Source organism: Gavialis gangeticus, unplaced genomic scaffold (genome assembly GCF_001723915.1).
Source record: "Gavialis gangeticus isolate Ggan-Ray unplaced genomic scaffold, GavGan_comp1, whole genome shotgun sequence".
Classification (NCBI taxonomy): Eukaryota; Metazoa; Chordata; order Crocodylia; family Gavialidae; genus Gavialis; species Gavialis gangeticus.
In genome coordinates, this window is record NW_017729022.1 from 167,545,410 (window position 1) to 167,563,315 (window position 17,906).

General features: G+C 43.5%; 1 protein-coding gene across 1 annotated transcript in view; it reads left to right on the forward strand.

The window, feature by feature from the left end:
* Positions 1–605: 605 nt before the first annotated feature.
* RRP15 (ribosomal RNA processing 15 homolog) overlaps positions 606–17,906 on the forward strand; it is a 38,112-nt gene continuing 20,811 nt past the window's right edge. The window contains exons 1-4 of the mRNA XM_019516465.1: positions 606–705; positions 6,688–6,956; positions 10,016–10,113; positions 10,999–11,200. Of these exons, the coding sequence (XP_019372010.1) occupies positions 642–705; positions 6,688–6,956; positions 10,016–10,113; positions 10,999–11,200 (633 nt within the window). The 5' untranslated portion in view covers positions 606–641. The remainder of the gene's footprint in view (positions 706–6,687; positions 6,957–10,015; positions 10,114–10,998; positions 11,201–17,906) is intronic.

Here is a 17,906-nt window from a genome sequence, read left to right on the forward strand (position 1 = left end):
ACCTGAAAAATGAAAAAAACAAATTCACCCTTTTTTTTTTTTTTTTATAAATCCCCCTTTTTTGTCCCCCCCCCCCCCCCCCAACTCTCAGCAGCCTCCTGGAGAGGTCTCTCTGATTCCGGCAGACTGCAGGGCAATCCTGGCGGGATGTAAGACAAGCCCCCAACAATCAGGTTCTACACATGCAAATTTTGTAAATTCATTATAATTTTCCACCCAGCTGTACACCACATGTACGAGCAGTCTTACTTTTCTGATTTTAAAAAATTGCCGTCTACTGATACACGGTGTCCACTTGCACACCGTGACACACAGCACCCAGAGTCGGCCCGCCAGCCCCCAGGGGGCGCTCCCGTCCGCCGCCTCGGCGCGGGGAACGGGCGATGCCACTTCCTTTGCAGTCTCCCGGGAAACGAATGCAGATTTTGCCACAGGGGAAGCCCCCCAGCTTTTCTTCCTGCTGGCGGTTTCTTCCGGGAGCGCAGAGCGGGCTGTCCCGCCCTGTCCCAGCTGTTTCCCTCCCGTCCTTGCAGCCCTTTGCCCCGGGAGGCGGCGCAGCCGGAACGCCGGGAGGCGGAACTCGTGCACGCTGGGCTGCCGGGCAGCCCGGGACAGCTTCGGCGGGACGCGGGCCGGGCAAGATGGCGGCCGCCATGGTGGACCCACGTGGGAGCGGAGCCGCGGCCGAGGAGGCAGAGGAGAGCGGTAAAGGGCGGGGGCGCCCGAGCCAGCTGGGGAGGTGTCTCGTGTTCCTCCTAAGATCGCGGGGGTTGGGGGGTAACGAGAAGATGTACTGCTCTTTATCCTCTCCCCTTCCCCCCAGTGCCCCTTCTTCTACTCTCTACTCCTGGGGCCAGGCTGTGAGGCGGGAGCCGTAGGGCGCGTGGAGGGGAGCGGATACAGGGTTACCCGTTTGCCCGTAGGGTCAAATTCACTACTATTCCTCCCCCCCCCCCCCCCCCCCCGCGGACACGTACATGTGCACGTGTCCACACCCATGCAGGCCTGCATGCATACATTCGTTCACACGTGCACAGAAACGTGCATAACCACGTGCACACAAATGCTTGCACGTAAATCCATGCACATGTACGTGTGTGGGCACATATGTGCGCGCATGTGTATGTGCATGCGTACGCACGCAGGCCTGGGGTTTGTTCCCACTGTTGAGAGTGTGGCTGCGATGGTCTCTGGTTGTTCTGGTTTGCAGAGTGAGGCGAGTGAGTGGGAGAAGTGGGGGCATCGAGGGGGCTTTATTTCCTTGGTTTGAATTCAGGCTGGATAGGGTGGAGATAATGCTGTGGAGCTTCTGCCCTCCTGTGGATGTCTACTCCTGCTAAAAACCTTGGGGGTTTGTTTCTTTGACAGCTCTTTTCTCCTTCTCCACATGTAATTTTCTTAGAGCTATTTTGATGGTCTCTGTTGCTTCTCCAGCTTGTGTACCTTTCTGTTGAGGCTTTTGTCTCAAAGTCTTTAAGCTGTATCTGTTTTCTGACGTGGCTTTTTTTCTACTGATATTTCTGTGTGGAAATAAAATAGGGTAGTAGTTTTAGTATTGTTGTTAATGCCAACCTATCAAATGTCTCCAATTACAAAAAGCCCCCAAGGCCGTGAAAAAGTACAAAGAAAAAAAACCAAAACAGAATAGTGGTTTTATTACCACATTTACTGGATTACAAGATGGGTTCCTCTCATTTAATTACCATGGTGGGGGAAAGCGTCACACCTTACAATCAAGTACAAGGCAGTGGGATGGGGCAGGCAGCAGCTGCTGCAGCAGCGGCAACCCCACTGCCTTGGCACACCCTGTCACTCCTTCCACACAGCCCCATCTCCCCCTCTCTCCTCCTTACCTTTGCTGTGCACTGACAGGCTCTGTCCCTGCTGCTGCCAGGGGCACAGAGATGTGGAGGAGGGGCGGACAGGGAAGCTGCCTGCCCCATTATTGCCCCCCCCATGCCTCCCTTACTATCTGTTCTCTACCATCAGCCCCATTACTGCCTCTCCTCATCACCTCTTGCCCCACCACCTGCACTAGTGGGGGAGGGGATGAGTTTAAGATGATCTTCCAACAGTTAGATTCCACATGTGGAAAATTATAATGAATTTACAAAGTTTGCATGTGTAGAATCTGATTATTGGGGGCTTGTCTTACATTCAGGGTTATCTTATAGTTGAGTAAATAAGGTATTGTGTTTTATCTAGTAACATGTAATTATTCATTGATTTAAGCTTGATGTTGCTGGAACTTTACAAATAATAATAACTCTTGTGCATTTCTCCTTCGAGCAGTTCAGGCCAACCTTTTTGGCAGGTGTAATTGGCTCCAGTGCCACTCCAATCTACTGCCTGATCTACCGCTCTGCTTTCTGTTCCCTGCTCATCTGCCATGTACTGCACACAGATGCTGTCTATGCCACTTGTGGCACACACCTTCCAAATTAACCACTCCTGCCTTAACTTTTTTCCTAGACTGCATTTTTTTCTTCCAATCAAAATTGTCTTATGTGCCTGCTTTCCCAGAAAGACAAATGTAGGACAAATTATTGTATCTTGTGAACAGCAAGATAGCCAGTATTAGAGGCCAGGTTGATCTGGTCAGCCTGAGAAAAGGGTACTTTATTAAGAAACAACTGAAAGAAGATATTATTTCACAGGTTCTAATCTTGGAAGGAGTGATGTATTTAACTTTAAGAATGTGTTTCCCCTGTTAGCTCAGCGAGCCCAATGTACTTATGTGAATAAAAGTTGAATGTGTGGATATCTGCTTGCAAGCCTGGGACTTTAGTATTGAAATAGAGGAAGGAGTCCCAAGTTCAGGAAGGAGTCCCATATACCCACAACAGAAGTTGAAGCATCAAGATTAGAGACTCTATTTTAATTTAGCATGAGGTGCCAGTATTTTATCCCCAACTCTCAAGAGATGCTTCAGGATATTCAAAGTAATAGTTGTGACTTGTTGAAACCTTGTTCCTTTCCCTGTAGCAGCTGAAAGTCTAGATCAGCCTGCAGATTGTGTTTGATAAAGATTAGCATCTCTCCCTAGCTATTTCTGTCAGAAATGGAGATATCCAATTACCTGAAAAAGAAACATCATTTGAAATTTCGAGTCTTTCCATGGGTTTAGTTTTTTTGTTTTGGGAAAGCCTTTTATTTTAGGATTGGGAGCAAAGGGAAATGTCCTTAGGTCATGAGGCTGTTGTGGTGGGTGGGACATGCACTAGGTTAGGGATGCTTGTATGCTTCTTGCAATGATTTTTGTTTCCTGACAGTAATCTTTGGTTTTCAGCAGATTGTGTAGTGTTTAGAGTTGACATCCCACGTTGCTGTCATTTAAAACGCTCATAGGAACATGCAAGGGTGGACTGTTATTTATAGTGATGCACTGATACATCAGTCTGATATTAGATCGGTACCGGTATAAAGAATATTGTCTATATTGGATATCAGCCTGATGGGGCAGATAATTTAGCCAATAAATGCCCATGCTATGTGCAGCCACAGCACAGCACTCAGGCAGCCAGGAGCACAGCCCCCAGTGTGAAGAGCTGCCTCCAGCTGGTAAGTCAGAAGGGGAGGGGAGAGGGAAGGGTCCAGATCAATTGCCCCCCCTTCCCCCCCTGCAGTGAGGGAGGGGGCAGGGGCAGGCATTGCCCAGCTGGGGTGGGGGTGGGATGCAGGATGGAGGCATGGCTCCCACAGCTGCTTGCACCCTAGGGGGCATGTGCCACTGGATCTGTGCAGCATGGGGTGTGCTGCAGCTGTGGGGTGGAGCCGGTGCTGTACAGGGCTCTTCTCGTCAGGAGCTGGGCTCGGAGCGGGCTGTGGTGGTGGGAGGAGACTACAGCCAACTCAAATTTTGCTGCAGCTCCACTCCCAGCCCCGTGTCACCACCTGCCGCAGCCATGGCTTTTCCCAGTGCTTGGGCGGATGGGTGTTCAGCTGGGGGTGTGCTGGGTGGTGGTGCAGGGCTGGGAGTGGAGCTGCGTTGAAATCTGGGGTGACTGTAGCCTCCTCCCAACATTGCTGGAGCCTGCTCTGAGCCCAGCCCCCAGCAACAAGTGAGCCCAGCCTCTGGTGACAAGAGCGCCGTGCTGATCTGGGGGCACAGCCCCCCCCCCCAAGTGCAGGCAGTGGCAGGAGCCACCCCATGAGACATGCCTCAATCTCATGTCCCCCCTCTGCCCCCGCTGGGCAGTGCCTGCCCCTCCCTCACCACAGGGGGTGTTGATCAGCCTCCCCAAACCCCTTCCGTCCCCCTCCTCTTCCACCACACCAGACGTACCAGCCGATGGCAGCTATATTGGATATCGGATCGGTGTTAGCTGATATGCCTCCTTAAATATTGACTATCAGTATTGGCCCCCAAAATCTCTATCGGTGCACCCCTAGTTATTTAAAGGTTTTCCCTGGCTTCATCAGCTTGTTTCTGCTTTGACTGAATGCTTCTATAACTAACCTTTAAAAAAGAGGGAGAGAGGAATGTATATATACAAAATATACAAAATCACAAGACTTTTTTGGGTGGGGTTCATTTTATTTGTCCTTTGGTTTCTGATCCTCTCCCTCAGGCTCATTCCCTTACTTAACTACATGATTTTGCTGTTTTCAAGACTTTCTTCAGAATCATGAAGTCTAGAATTTCTTTAACAAAAACTGAGACTCATCCATAATTATATGAATTACATTGCTTAAACTAAGGCTTGTTTAATCCCTGTTTCACTGCAATAAACCAAAACACATATAGCATATTTGAGTAGTTAGGCTTCCTAATTTCCACTCCTGACACTGCTACTGGTTTACTTTGTGACTTGTAGCTTATCAGTTTATATCTGTGTTCTACCTGGCCTGTTTGTAATACCACAGGCAGTGCTTGAAGCCTAGTTTTACTATTACTTAGAAAGGAATTCTTAAATTAGAGGTCCTGTGGAAGTGCAAATTAGAACTTTTGCCTCATTTCTACATTTTGTAAATGGTAGGAGCGTTCTATGGGTTTTATATATCAGGTTTTTTAGATGTCATTTAAACTAGTGCAGAACCCATTGCAGGTGCTTTTTGTTTTTAAGAACATCTATGTGACCTTTTGCACTGATTTAAAGGCTGATTTTCATTTTCTAAATGAGGTTTGCAATGATTTTGTTTACATGGATTTTTAAAATCTTGTATTTGTTACAAGTTCTAGGGTAGGTAGGCCTAAAGGCAGGTAGAATGTGAAATGGCTAATGAAGAAGGAGCAGGGCAGTCAGGCAGAGCAGTTTGACTTGCTTGATAAGCTGGGCCCATGCAACCAAACATTATTTGAATACAGCCAAAGCAAGAACCTAGAGCTGGAAGCTGAAGTTAGGCAAATTCCAATGGAAAGCAAGGCCCAGATTTTTAACAAAGAAGGTGAGCAACTATTTAAATAAACTATCAAGAAACGTAACATATTCTCTTTTGATGATATCTTCACATTAAGACTAAATGCCTTTTCTAGAATAAGTGCTTTAGTTAAACTCCAGTTATGGGTTTTGGTGCAAAAGTAACTGGATGAAATATTAAGGGCCTGGATATATGGAAGATCCTATCATATGACTGAATGTTTTCTCCTAGCCTTAAACTCTATGGATAATCTTTGGAAAAACACACCTGTACAGATGAGTAGTTTTATCTCAGTTATACAAATGGCAAACTGAGAGAGAGACCCTTAGGTATCATTAAGATGCACTTTAGTTTTCAAAGTGTTTCAGTTAAGTCAATAGGATGACATGAGGTACCACCCACTGTGAGAAGGTATATCAGGTTGTTCATGTAAGGTCACAATGAGATTTTGGCAGACAGAAATTAATTCAAGCCCTGCAGCTACTTTACTTGCAAGACAGCCAGTAACTTAAGACTTCTGAGGGGATGTGAAACCTATAACAGGCAGGTTATCATTAGGGATGTTGGCCAATATGATGTCTGTCTGTTTCTGTATATTTATGGTTGAGCACGCTCTCTCTCTCATGCAGTGCTGCTGTTTAAAGAAAGTAAGAACAGATTTTGAAAAAAATAGGGCTTTTTCATATGCATCTTGGGAGACCTGAGCATCTCGTTAATGTTCTAGCAGAGTTTGAGCAAGTCACTTGAATCCCAGAGTTACAGAATACAGCTCTTCACATCCTGCCTGTCTGAGTAGGAAGCTATAATTCTAAAGGCCTTGCATCTTTTCCTCTAATGAACCTATACACAAAGCTTATTGGCTTGTGCACATGTAGGAAATGCCACACTAGCATAGTATGTCTGGCTCTACAGATTTGAACACTAGGTGTCAGTGTTGCAGTTTTAATGTTTTGCCTGAAAAGTTGGGGGAGGGATTTGTTTTTTCCCCCTCTTGAAATTAACTGCTTCTAATCATCATCATGTTCACTAAATCCATAATAAATTGCTGAGGTTTTCTTCCCCTCTTTCACCCCCTGCGACCCCACCCCCTTCAAGCCCCTTAAATTATTACTCATACAAGGTAATGCTTATGCAATGTACTGTCTAATAAATTAATCAGAGCAGTATATACCCTATTGGATGTTTTCTTGGGGGAGTAGTTGTAGTAAGAAATGGTGCAGGTGTTCAGGACCATTTCTGAATACTTGCATTTAAGCCTGCTACAAAATCACTTAGTGGTAGGATATTATTGAAAGCAGGAGTCTTACCTCCTTTATCCTTCTCCAGGTTCTGAATGGAGTTCAGGGCTCCCAGAAGACAGCTTCTCTTCAGAAGAGGAAGCATTAGAAGGTGACGATGAGGATGAAGCCCTCTGCACTGTGGATGAAAATTCAGCCAAATCCAAGGCTGGTACAAGTACAGGTTGGGCAGAAGCCATGGCTAAAGTGCTCAACAGAAAGGTCCCTGAAAGTAAACCCACCATTTTGGTTAAAAATAAAGAGTTGGACAAGGAGAGAGAGAAGGAAAAACAAGAAAAGCTGGGGAAAAAAATGAAGGTGAGAAGGAGAGGGACACTATCCGTATATTACTGCCACACTATTGCTCACTGCAGGCAGATGGTAGAAGTCCCTTTTGGTGTTGGGGAAGGGGAGCTACTGGCAGAGAACTCTGAGCGCGTTTCCAGCTTTGTTATGTGTTTCGTCACTTACCTGATACAGCTTAAATATGCTGATACTCAGGGCATACTGCAAGTCCTAAGGGTTGGCACATCATAGTGGGTAGTGTTCTATTTGTGGTTTTATCCTCACCTTTAAGTTTTCTTATGACTGTCCTTAAAATGCAACAGAGGGGCCTTTTTAAGGGATTAAAAATGAGAATCAAGGCAAGTAGCCCATGCCTTACTGTCATACTAGATGCAAAAAACAAGAGAAACTCTGATGCATCTTACACCAGCATTGACCTTGAGGTGGAAATTGATGACCCCCATTCAGTGTCATCCTCCCCCCATCACCTGATTCTTCCTGGTGAAGTTCTGTCTTGTTTTTAAAAGAAAAAACAAATACCCAAGTCATGTCCACTTTTGAAAGTTCCCTCCTGACTGAGGCAAAGCCATGTAGATGATGTAACGGCATAGCTTTTATGCAGGATTGTAACAGAAATTAAAATTTGAATTTTTCCTTGATATTAAAAGCACAGAATGCAGGCACTTTGAATGCCTTGGCCTAGCAGTGCTGTTTTAATAGGGTGAACTCTCCCAGTTCTCTAGTTAGTTTGGGATGGGCTGTGATTAGGTTGTAGCCCCCTGTTGAATACAGAAAGCTGCAGTAAGAAATCCAGTCAGTTACTGTTTTGCCATGGCTTTATTCAATAAATATGTGGGGTACCACAAATTAGTAGTGGGCAGTGAGGCTGTAGGATGATTTGTTCACCCCTAGATAAACTCGAATACAGTCTGCCTTTTATTAATTCCATGCTGATGGAAGGTAGACTAGGGTAATTCTTTTGATCAAAGGCCAGAGCATGATCATAAACTTATGAATTTGTAGTAGTCTGCCTGAAATGATAAAGATAAGGACTGTAATTTCATGAGAGTTTTTGTACAGTGTGGGCTTAATGTATGATAGCTCTGACTAGAACACTGTTAAATTGTTTAAGCAAAAAAACGTTGCTGCTAACTTATTCCTGAAGCAGGGGGTGGGGAGAAATACAGCTTTCCACTGTCACATTGGAAATAAAAACAGTATTTACTGTGGCTGATGATAATGGCAGAAAATATGATTAGGCTGGGTTTTAAAACATCAAGCTTCAAAAGAAAATCAAAATGTTGTCATATTAAAGCTTTTTTCCAGTGAACACTTAATAGTCTCTCTGTTTGGTTAACGTTCTTCCTTGTGTACCTTACATCTTGCCGTATCAGTTGATCACAAACCATAGTGCGCTCACTGTATGATCCATTCAGTAGAGAACACAAAGTAAGGTTAGGCTCAAATATGACACACCTTCAAAAATCATGAGTTTTAACTTCCATCTGTAAGACATAGTGTGGGACCTACGTATGGAAATTAAACCTTGTGATTTTTGAACTCCTATGGTGTAGATAAGCTGGATCAGAAATACGATCTAGGGCTTGGAGTGTGGACAGGAGGGTGGTTTTTTAAATAACCCTCTCCTTTTTCTCCCATTTCGGGATCTGTGTGCTAGAACGGGTCAACTGAGCTGATTCCATCTATCCTCTTCCTGGATTCCATCCATCTGTTAGGGTGGACTTCTGATACACCAGTTGCATACTGTTCCCTCCTGTTTAGTGTGGTTATTTATGAAGCTTGTGTAAAATAAAGCATATGCAGTTGCGGACTGTTCACCTCTTCGGTAAAGGGCTTAGGATCCATTACCAAGCATGTGGGATTGAGAAGCCAAGAGTGGCAGACATGTCTGTTGAATTGATGGACATGTCTGAGTTGTGACTGGTCAACACGAGTGGAGTAACTGTCCTTTTAAAAGGTCCTGCTGACCAGAGCTTAGTGTATTCGCCCATGAATTATGAATTAGGGTGTTTGTTGTCATGGTCACCAGAGCCCAGGGTCTTCAGTGGTAGTTTGCAGCTGCTGCTATTGATCAGAGCGTCCTGCTATCCTTGGTTGGGTTGTCACTAGGTCATTGTTGTGGGTGTTTAGCTTTGCATTGTAATTTGGTTGTCATCTTGGGAGAGTCCAGAGCACATGACCTCCCTCCCCGCCCCCAGTCAAGACGAGAAGCCAAGTGATGAGAAAGAGTATTTGTTTGAAGTTGATAAGAGCATCTGCACGTGAGAGCTGGGGGCCAGCTGCAGGTGTGTGAGTTTGTGAAGTGTCAGAGTAAGAATGAGGGTCTCTGTCTCTAGAGGGGGGAGCCAGAAGGCAGCGTACCTTACCCCCTTGAAACAGTATGAGAAACAGAGAGTGGGGGCTGGGGGGCCTTGGGCAGCCAATAGCTCCTTTTCATTGCTCCTGTTACTGCTGCTGTTGCTAATTGATGCTTGTTCTTGTCGTTGATTAATTATCATGGTTGCTACTGCTGGTTAATTTGTTGTCCCTGTTAATAGATATTCCTTCCCTATTAATATATGGAAGTGATTGTTTTGTTTGAGGCATTTAACCAGCTAATTAACAGGGTCTGATAGATGTCCTGAACTCATACCTGCCCCAGTCATGAATTTAATTGTTTGATTGATCCAGGTGGAACCCGAGTGTCTGATTTTAATTAGCTGTGCAACTGTTTAATGCTCAACCTGAGTCTCAAACCATGTGTTGGTTTTTCCCCAGTCAACATATCCTCTTCTCAGATTCCATCTATCCTTTTCCCAGATCCCATGTACTCTCCCAGAAGACTCTTCAAGGGATTGTTATCTCCCAACAGGACAAGTGGTTGTTGAAGGACCAGATCAAGGTGCCACAAACTGACCTTAGGACCCATCAGCCTGGACCAGCATATGCAATATTTAGAAATTCCCTTTGCCTTCAGTTATACTGAATCTGTATGATTTATCATCTTTGTTTTCTTCCAGAATGTACTACCACAGTATGCTACATTTTAAAAATATGCAGTGTTTTTTCACATAACGATATTTGTATCACAGCTTGATAAAAAGCGGGAGTGGGAAATGATGTGCAGAATCAAGCCAGATGTTGCCAAAGACAGAGACAAAGAGAGAGATCTTCAGAGAATTGCCACAAGGTAAGAAAGTGTTTCTGTGACACCTCCCCCTGTTTCCAATTAAATTGAACTCTTAAGAAGTGACTAGTGTGAGCCAAGTGATTTATACACAGGTCTGTGTTTTGTAGTATCAAGTTCAAGGAAAGGTTTCAGAAGTTGTATTGAAACATAAGAATTTAGACAAGAATATACTGTAATGTGCTAAGTCTTTGTCTAGCATGAGCGCTGTGCTTGAGCTTACTGTTCTGTTGATTCTGTTCTTAAAAATATGCAGATCAATCATGTCTACCAGTTTCTCTACAGGGAGCTCACCAAATTCATTGTTCTTGTGATCAGGTTACTGTTTTATATCACTTTAATGTGGTACCACATGCTTTTGGCAAAACATACCGCCAGTGTGGTCTCTTTATATCTTAATGTCTTGATGAAGACTTCAAATGAGTAATTTGCTAGTGATATTAGCAAGTGAATTAGGGAATAGCAAGGGAATAAGAAGTGATATTACAGTATTCGGGAATGGAGCATTTTCCTATGTTGATGTCAATTGTTAAGTATCACATACCTCTTGGTAGCATGTTTTGGCTGCCAAGGACCCTGCTAGAAGTCGGTGTTGTACTTGAGTCCCCCAGTGATTTCAGTATGACTAAACACACTTAAGTTGTTTGAATTGGGTTTGTATTGATAGATCTTTGTCTGGTTCCTACAATCAGGGGTGGAGGAACAGAAGAATGCCTGGTGTGTGTATATGGTTATTTTCTATTTAATTGTTATGATTATAAATAGCTGTTTTCGCGAGCTCAGGGTCTCTTAGCATCTGCATCAGCTCAGTATTGGTTTGAAGGAGAAGTCCCTTCTGTAATGACAGCTTGATGCAAAATATAATGTCTGCTTTCTTTCTTATCCCAGGGGTATTGTACAGTTATTTAATGCTGTCCGGAAGCACCAAAATAATGTTGATGAGAAAGTAAAAGAGGCAGGGAATTCCAGTAGAAAACGTGCTAAGCTGATGTCTTCTGTTTCAAAGAAAGATTTCATTGATGTGCTCAGAGGCATGGAAGGAACAAAAACAGAACAGAATATTGCTAAGACAACCATGAAGAAGAAACAGGTAGGCCTGGTCTTATTCAATTCACACTAGATATTTTCTCAGGAGTTACTTATCTTGGTTATTTAATAGTTATTAATTATTTGTGCCCATGCTGCTGATCTCTTTTTGCAGGCTACTAAGAAAGACTGATCCCCCCTTGCATCACCTCTCATCTAATTCTGATCTTTGCTTCTCAAAATCCAGAATACAAGGGAACGTCTGGGCAGTTTGTTGATTAAAATATGGGCAATTTAGGGAAGTGTAAAAAAAAAAAAAAAAAATTGGACCTTGCCTGGGCATTTACTTCAAGACTGCAACAACAAACACTGGCCTTTGGAACTTTCTATTTGAAAGCTGAACAATGATAGTTTACCACCTCAAACAGTGTTAAATGGTCTATCTAGCCTTTTCTATAATGCCATTTTATAGAAGGTGATATACTGCCCCATTCAACTTGTGCATTAGCACAGTTTGGCTTTTGGGGTTCTCTTGTTTTTTAGAGGATTGTAAGACCAGAAACTGAACAGCTTTGCTTCATCTGTCATGGTATCATTTTGTTACGGAAAGAGATTGTATTGATGGACAACAAAGTATGGACAGACAAGAAAGAAGGATAGTTGGAAACATTGGAAAGGTCAGTTTTAGGGTTTCCTTTCATTAGTCATGTGCGTGCTGCCATGGCTGTAGAATTCTTGCTGATCTTGATTTATTTTGGAATTGGGAAATATAAGTCAATCACATGGTTGTTTTGATCAGACACTGGTGTGATGCAGACAAAGTTGTTGGATTTTGACTAGCTGGGGTTAAAAAAAGGTTGCTAAGACATTCTCTCTCTCTCTCTCTCTCAAATGTCAGAAGTTGCAGGTTTTTACAACAGTTGTGTTTTGAACTTTGTGTTTGGTAGTGGGTGGAATACTTCTTGGCCTAGACCACAGCAGTTAACTAAGTACTTTTCTGTGCCAGGAAGAAATACTTTAATCAGTGGAAAGACAATAGTTTGTCACATGTTTTTTGTTTGCGTGTGTTCAGGGAGCGTGCTGAAACAGTGCCTAGCATGAAGAGAACTCATAAATTTCATGCAAGTGTAATGTTAAAATATTTTAAATATTCTTTGGGTTATGAGAACAGTTTAACTTGGTGCTGACAGTTAATCTATCCTGCTTGTTTGACTTCATATGGAAAAAGAGGTCTAGTGGTTGTGCCTACTAGCACTGCTGTAGTTAAGGATTTGTCATCATGGTTATAAATTTGGCCAGGGGTGATTATACATCCGCTGCAAAAATATGGCAGACAAATTTTGTAGACTAGTGTGAGGAAAGCTTGTGGCCTATTTTGCCTTCTATCAAACTGTAGAGAAGGCTTGCTGACTGTGTCCCTCTCTGTCTTTTCTCCCCCCTGAATTACAGGGCTTAAGGACGTAGCTTTCGGGTGTCTCAGTGCTTCTATTTATTTTTGAGTGCTTCATTTTGGAGGAGTTGTTGAGGGCATATGTTTTAGGTGCTTTTGGATGCTTGTGTCTCTCCTCCCTTCATATCTTGTGTACCTTCTTTCCCTTTGAACAAACTTACAATGTCCAACAATTCCTAAAGTGGTGCATGGGTTCTAGGAATCTTGCGATTTCATGTTCAAGGCTAAGTTTTTCCCACTCTGCTTCCTTCCCCACTTCCTTTGGTTGCCATGATCCTCTAGCCAGGGTTGAACCAAACCTATCAGGAACTTTGTTCAAATTGCTTTTAATTAAGGCTTGTTTTCTTTTGGGAACACAACTCGCCAATTTTGCATATTCCCATTCTTCATCTTTTTGATGAGCAAGGCTGAGGCCTATACCCAGACGTACATCTTAGACTAAATAGAACATAAAGTCCTGCTCAGTGGCAAAATGTTTTAGTTTTTCTCAGATTGTAACTTGCTGCTTTGGAGCCTGCATATCCCTAGGGGAGGGATTTTTTTGTTTTGTGAATTTAGACAGATCAGGAGAATCCTTCGCTTGTGTGCAAGAGCTAAAACCCGGTTTTGATAGCAAGATGCTATGCTTTTTGGCATTTAGAGCATATGGCCTTCACCGTATAAGAAAATGGAATGTGTTTGCTTATTTCAACATAAACAATATAAAAATGCCAATCCCAAACTGCAGGCATCTTGCCATCAATTAAAATAGAGTCCACAACGATAGAAACACCACCCCACCCATATAAAGCAACCAGCCTGTAAGAAAAGCATAGCAGAACTAGATCCTTTCAGTGAAAGTGAATCTCTCTCAAATCCAGCTTGAACACACTTAGGCTCTTGCTTCTTTCTTCTACACGCAGGCTGCAAATGCAGCAGATTTTCCACTTTTGAACTCCTGTCTGGAGGGGAGGCAGATTCTTCTGTTCCTCCTCCCTTCGGGGTTCTGGCAGCTAATCTTTGGGGAGGCCACTTCTTGCATCCTCCAGGGACCCTTAGTATCTTGATGTCCTGTTGTAGTTGATTATTAGGGTATATGGATATAAGCATGTAGACATTTTTAAAACGCATTATAAAAGATCCCCCATGGCATTGGGATTTATTACGACAGCATAAACACCTTTCCAGTTTGGTTTGTGGTATTTACTTTTACAGCTTGGCATCTTAGTTATCCCCTTCTTAGACGTGTTTGTTGTTCATACCTTTGTATATGTCCTTTTTTTTATATGCATCTGCCTAAATCTTTTGTGTATACTTTTTTTTTTTTTCCTTTCATACAGCTACAATAGGAGGACACACAGGCTGTTAAACATTTGCTTGTGCCATTGGAAACTGTAGCCATTTTGCAGGTTTTGTGTGCCCAGATGGAAGTAATTACTTTTCTGAGTTGGAGCCAAAGGCTTTGCCTTCATATCATTAACTGTTTATCAGGGCATTTCTTAATCCTTGCTGAGCCAGCTGACTTGAGTAATATTTTTCCCCTTGTTTTTTTCCAAAATACTGTACACAATGCTTGTTTCTGGGTAAGATCATCTGATCTCCCGCCTTATCTGAATGCCTTTCAATGTGAGAGAAGAATGCAGTTGTTTAAAAGGAGTGACTTTTTAGTGCATTTTTTACAGTGAAATGAGTTATTTGGGTTTTATTTTGGACAGTTCTGGGAATAACATGCGCTATACTGAGAATCTGCCCTATTTTCCTTCTTTACCACCTATGGCTGTAACATACTGTAAGGAGTATTGACATTTTCAGTTCCCCCTCCCCCCCCCTCACAAAAGGTGTTTGTGTGTGTTGGCAGCTCTGGAGACCAAAATTATCTGTTCATCCGTAGAACAGATACAGTATTGATAGTGGCAGTTCAGGCAGTGATCTCCTAACAAGCCCTAACCCTGCTTAGGAAGAATGATGCTGAAAGTGGGAGAAGTAGCATGTCGTTTGTACCCTCTCAGCCTCTGAGATCAGTATCAGAGGAACTGATAAAGGTGACCGTTTTTTGTGATATGGATACTTGTCTACTAGGAACTGCTGAGACTGACTCTCTTCCTATAGGTCCCATCCTACCAAGTTAAGTTTTGTTGTGAGGGGTAAAGTCAGGAGAGGAAAGGCAATGGGACACAGAAATTTATCTTGCTTTCCAAGGTTTTTATTATTGTCTGTTAAGTCATAATTTCAGATTGCAGCCATTGAAAGATGACTTGGTATATTCTACCTAATATCAGGGAGGTTAAATTAATATAAGACAAAATCCATCTTCTTTTAAAGTTTAAAGCAAGGACTTTGAAATAAGTTACTTAATAAAGCTTGATCTAAATGATAGTAAATAAGGTTCATCTGCCAGTCTCCTGAACCGCAGCTCATAACAATGTGCTACTGGGGACCTAAGGAAATAGCCTCTTTTCAGGATTGATTGAGACTTCTGATCCCTGAGATTAGTAGAGATTTAGCTAGCATCAAAGCTGACAGTTCAGTTGCATTAGAGTAGTGATTTTCAGTCAGGGTGCTGGGGCACCCTGGGTGCTGCCAGGTCTTTTGAAGGGTGTCTTGAGGTGTGAGGAGATAAACAAGTAAACTAAGTAGGTAAGCACGGGCTCAGGCTTGTTGCTGTCTGAACAATCCCCTGTTCCCCCTGCTCAGCCCCCAATGTAAGGAGGTATTGGCCTCTAATCTGATTGCGTTTTTAGAATTATCCTTTAAGAAAACAAAAACTCAAGGTACTACTTTCCACAAATCTTTGGCCAAAATTATTTTAAAATCCTTAATATGGAGGCAAACCATGGGATTTGTATAATGAATTGATTTATCTAGCAACATTTTTTTCTTCCCCTTCTTTCTAGAGTTAAAGTACACTTATGAATGCCATCTTGGTATCCAGCAAGCAAGTTCCAAGTGCAGATATTTGCTGGGACATGTTGGCCATGGCTTTTAAGAGCACAAGTTTTTTCTGATGTATTTTTTTAAAAATAATTCATCAACATAATTGTGTTGGATGCTGGACCGCAAGTAGAAACAAGTGAGAGAGAGAAGGTGGTATATTTCAAATAAATCACCTGACCACAGAAAAGTGTTTTTGAAATGAAAAGTCAAAACTTTTTGAAATCAGTAGGAAAGTGTTGTTTTTGTGGTTGGTTGATTGTTTTTTTTCCACCCCCCCTTACATAGATTTATGGGTGTTGTCATGCTGTTGCTTTGTTCATGGTCCTGATGGTACAGATATGGAAAAGGGGAAGCCCTCCCTCCTTGCAGCTTGTTGGAGTGGCAAGATTCTACAGAGCAGCTTGGGCCAAGTCGGGTGAACTGTGTCTAGTCAGGAATGTTGGAGGTGTACAATCCTGCTAGAAATGTGAGAGGATGGCCTGAAACCTTTTTACGATTTTAAAAAAAATGCAGTTGCTATCACAACAGGAGGAGGTAAAAGTACTGCAGGGGCGTGTGGCATCAGATCATTGCTGCAGTGTTGCAGCATTTATATCTGATATTTTGGCCATTGGAAGTTTTCTGAATGTGGTGTAAGTATAGTGGAGGCACTGTCCTAGTCCTAAAGAGAATGCTTTAAAATCTAATGAGAATCTTCAGTGATAGGAAATTACCTGGTAAAAACTAGGGGAATACCAATAAAGATTTTTTTTTTAGCTGATACTGATGGCCGATTATTAACCAGCCATATTGGCCAATACCAATCTGATAGCTGATATGCAGTTCAGCAGCTTGGAGAGCAGCATTGGGCTGGTAAGTCTGTGGGGGAAGGAAGGGGTGTGGGGGTGCAGATTGAGGCCCCTATGGTGAGGGAGGGAGTGGGACTGGTGCAGGGGCAGGTGGTACCCAGCTGGGACAAAGTATAGGATGCAGCGATGGGCGGCTCATCTGGGGGACAGGGAAGGGGACAGCTCTCTGCTGCTGCGTGTACCCCTGGGAGAGGCATAGGGGGCATGTGTCCCCTGTATTTCTGCGAGGGTGAGTTGCCTGCTGTGGGCTTGAGGCCAGAGGCTGCGCCATCCTCTTTCCCAGCAGGGGACCTGGGGCAAGGGTGGGGCAGGAAGAGGGGGCTACAGGGTGGGCTGTAGCCACCCAAAAATTCACCATAACCACCCCATAGCCCCCCTCCAAGCACCGCCTGCCTGTCCCAAGCACAGCTGTGGCCCAGCCCCACTGCTGGGAAGAGGCTGGCACAACCTCGTGCACCTTCCCCTTGCCCCATGCCAGGGGTATATGCCCCCCATGCCTTCCCCAGGCATGCGCACAGAGGTGGGGAGCCCCGTCTCCCTGCGTTCCCAGACGTTCTGCTCATGACTCCATCCCGCATCCCACCCTGCCCTGCCTCAGCTGGGCAGCACCTACCCCTTCTCCAGCCCCACTTCCACCCTCACCGTGGGGGGCCTCAATCTGCCCCCACCACTCCTCTTCTCTTCCCCCAATCTCCTTCCCCACCACAGACTTACCACCCGGACATTGCTCTCCAAGCTGCCAGTCTGTGTTCCTGGCCCCATGCATGCTGCAGCTGTGCACATGTATGCAGCTTTTATCAGTGACATTATTGGCTACACCGGCCAAAAAATCCAATTGACGATAATGTCAATTTTCCTTTTGTTGGTGCCAATTTGATATGAACCAGTATATTAGTGTACCTCTAGTAAAAACCATTTGGCCAGTTTTTTTGGCAACTTTACCTAAGGAGTGGTGTCAGCAAAAACTAGTGCAGTTTGTGTATTGAGAAGAGATGAGTAGCATCTAGGTAAAATAGAAAGAGTTAAAAATAATACAGTATTGGACTTCAGTGTGTTGGTAACACTTGTCTGTACTTCAAACAGGATATGCTACAGTATGGTCAGTATTGTAGCAAGGGGTGGCCAAAAAAACCCAAGCAAACAAACAAACAAAAAAGCAATTGCCAACATGTTTTTAATATTCAGACTAGAGTATGCAATTAATTTATCAAAACAGTGGGCTACCCCTTTCAGTTCAGTTGAAACATCTGTAAGAAAACATAGTTGTCTCATCCTGCTAGTAAGTAGTCATAACTTAATCTCCCAGTTTGGGTACTGGGTATTTTTTGTTAGTTGGAGTTTTGTACACATTCCTTTTTTTAGATCAATACTCCTTTTGTTGTCAATAGGTCATCTGCTGGATCTGGTTTGAAACATGGTTACACTTTTCATCTAGGCTTTTTGTTTTGATCATCATTTGTGATCACATCATTAAGGCTGTTATAAGTGTGCGGAGGATGAAATAAAGTAACACAGGCAACCTTAAATTTAGTGTTTCCTAACTGTTTTTTTGACTGTTG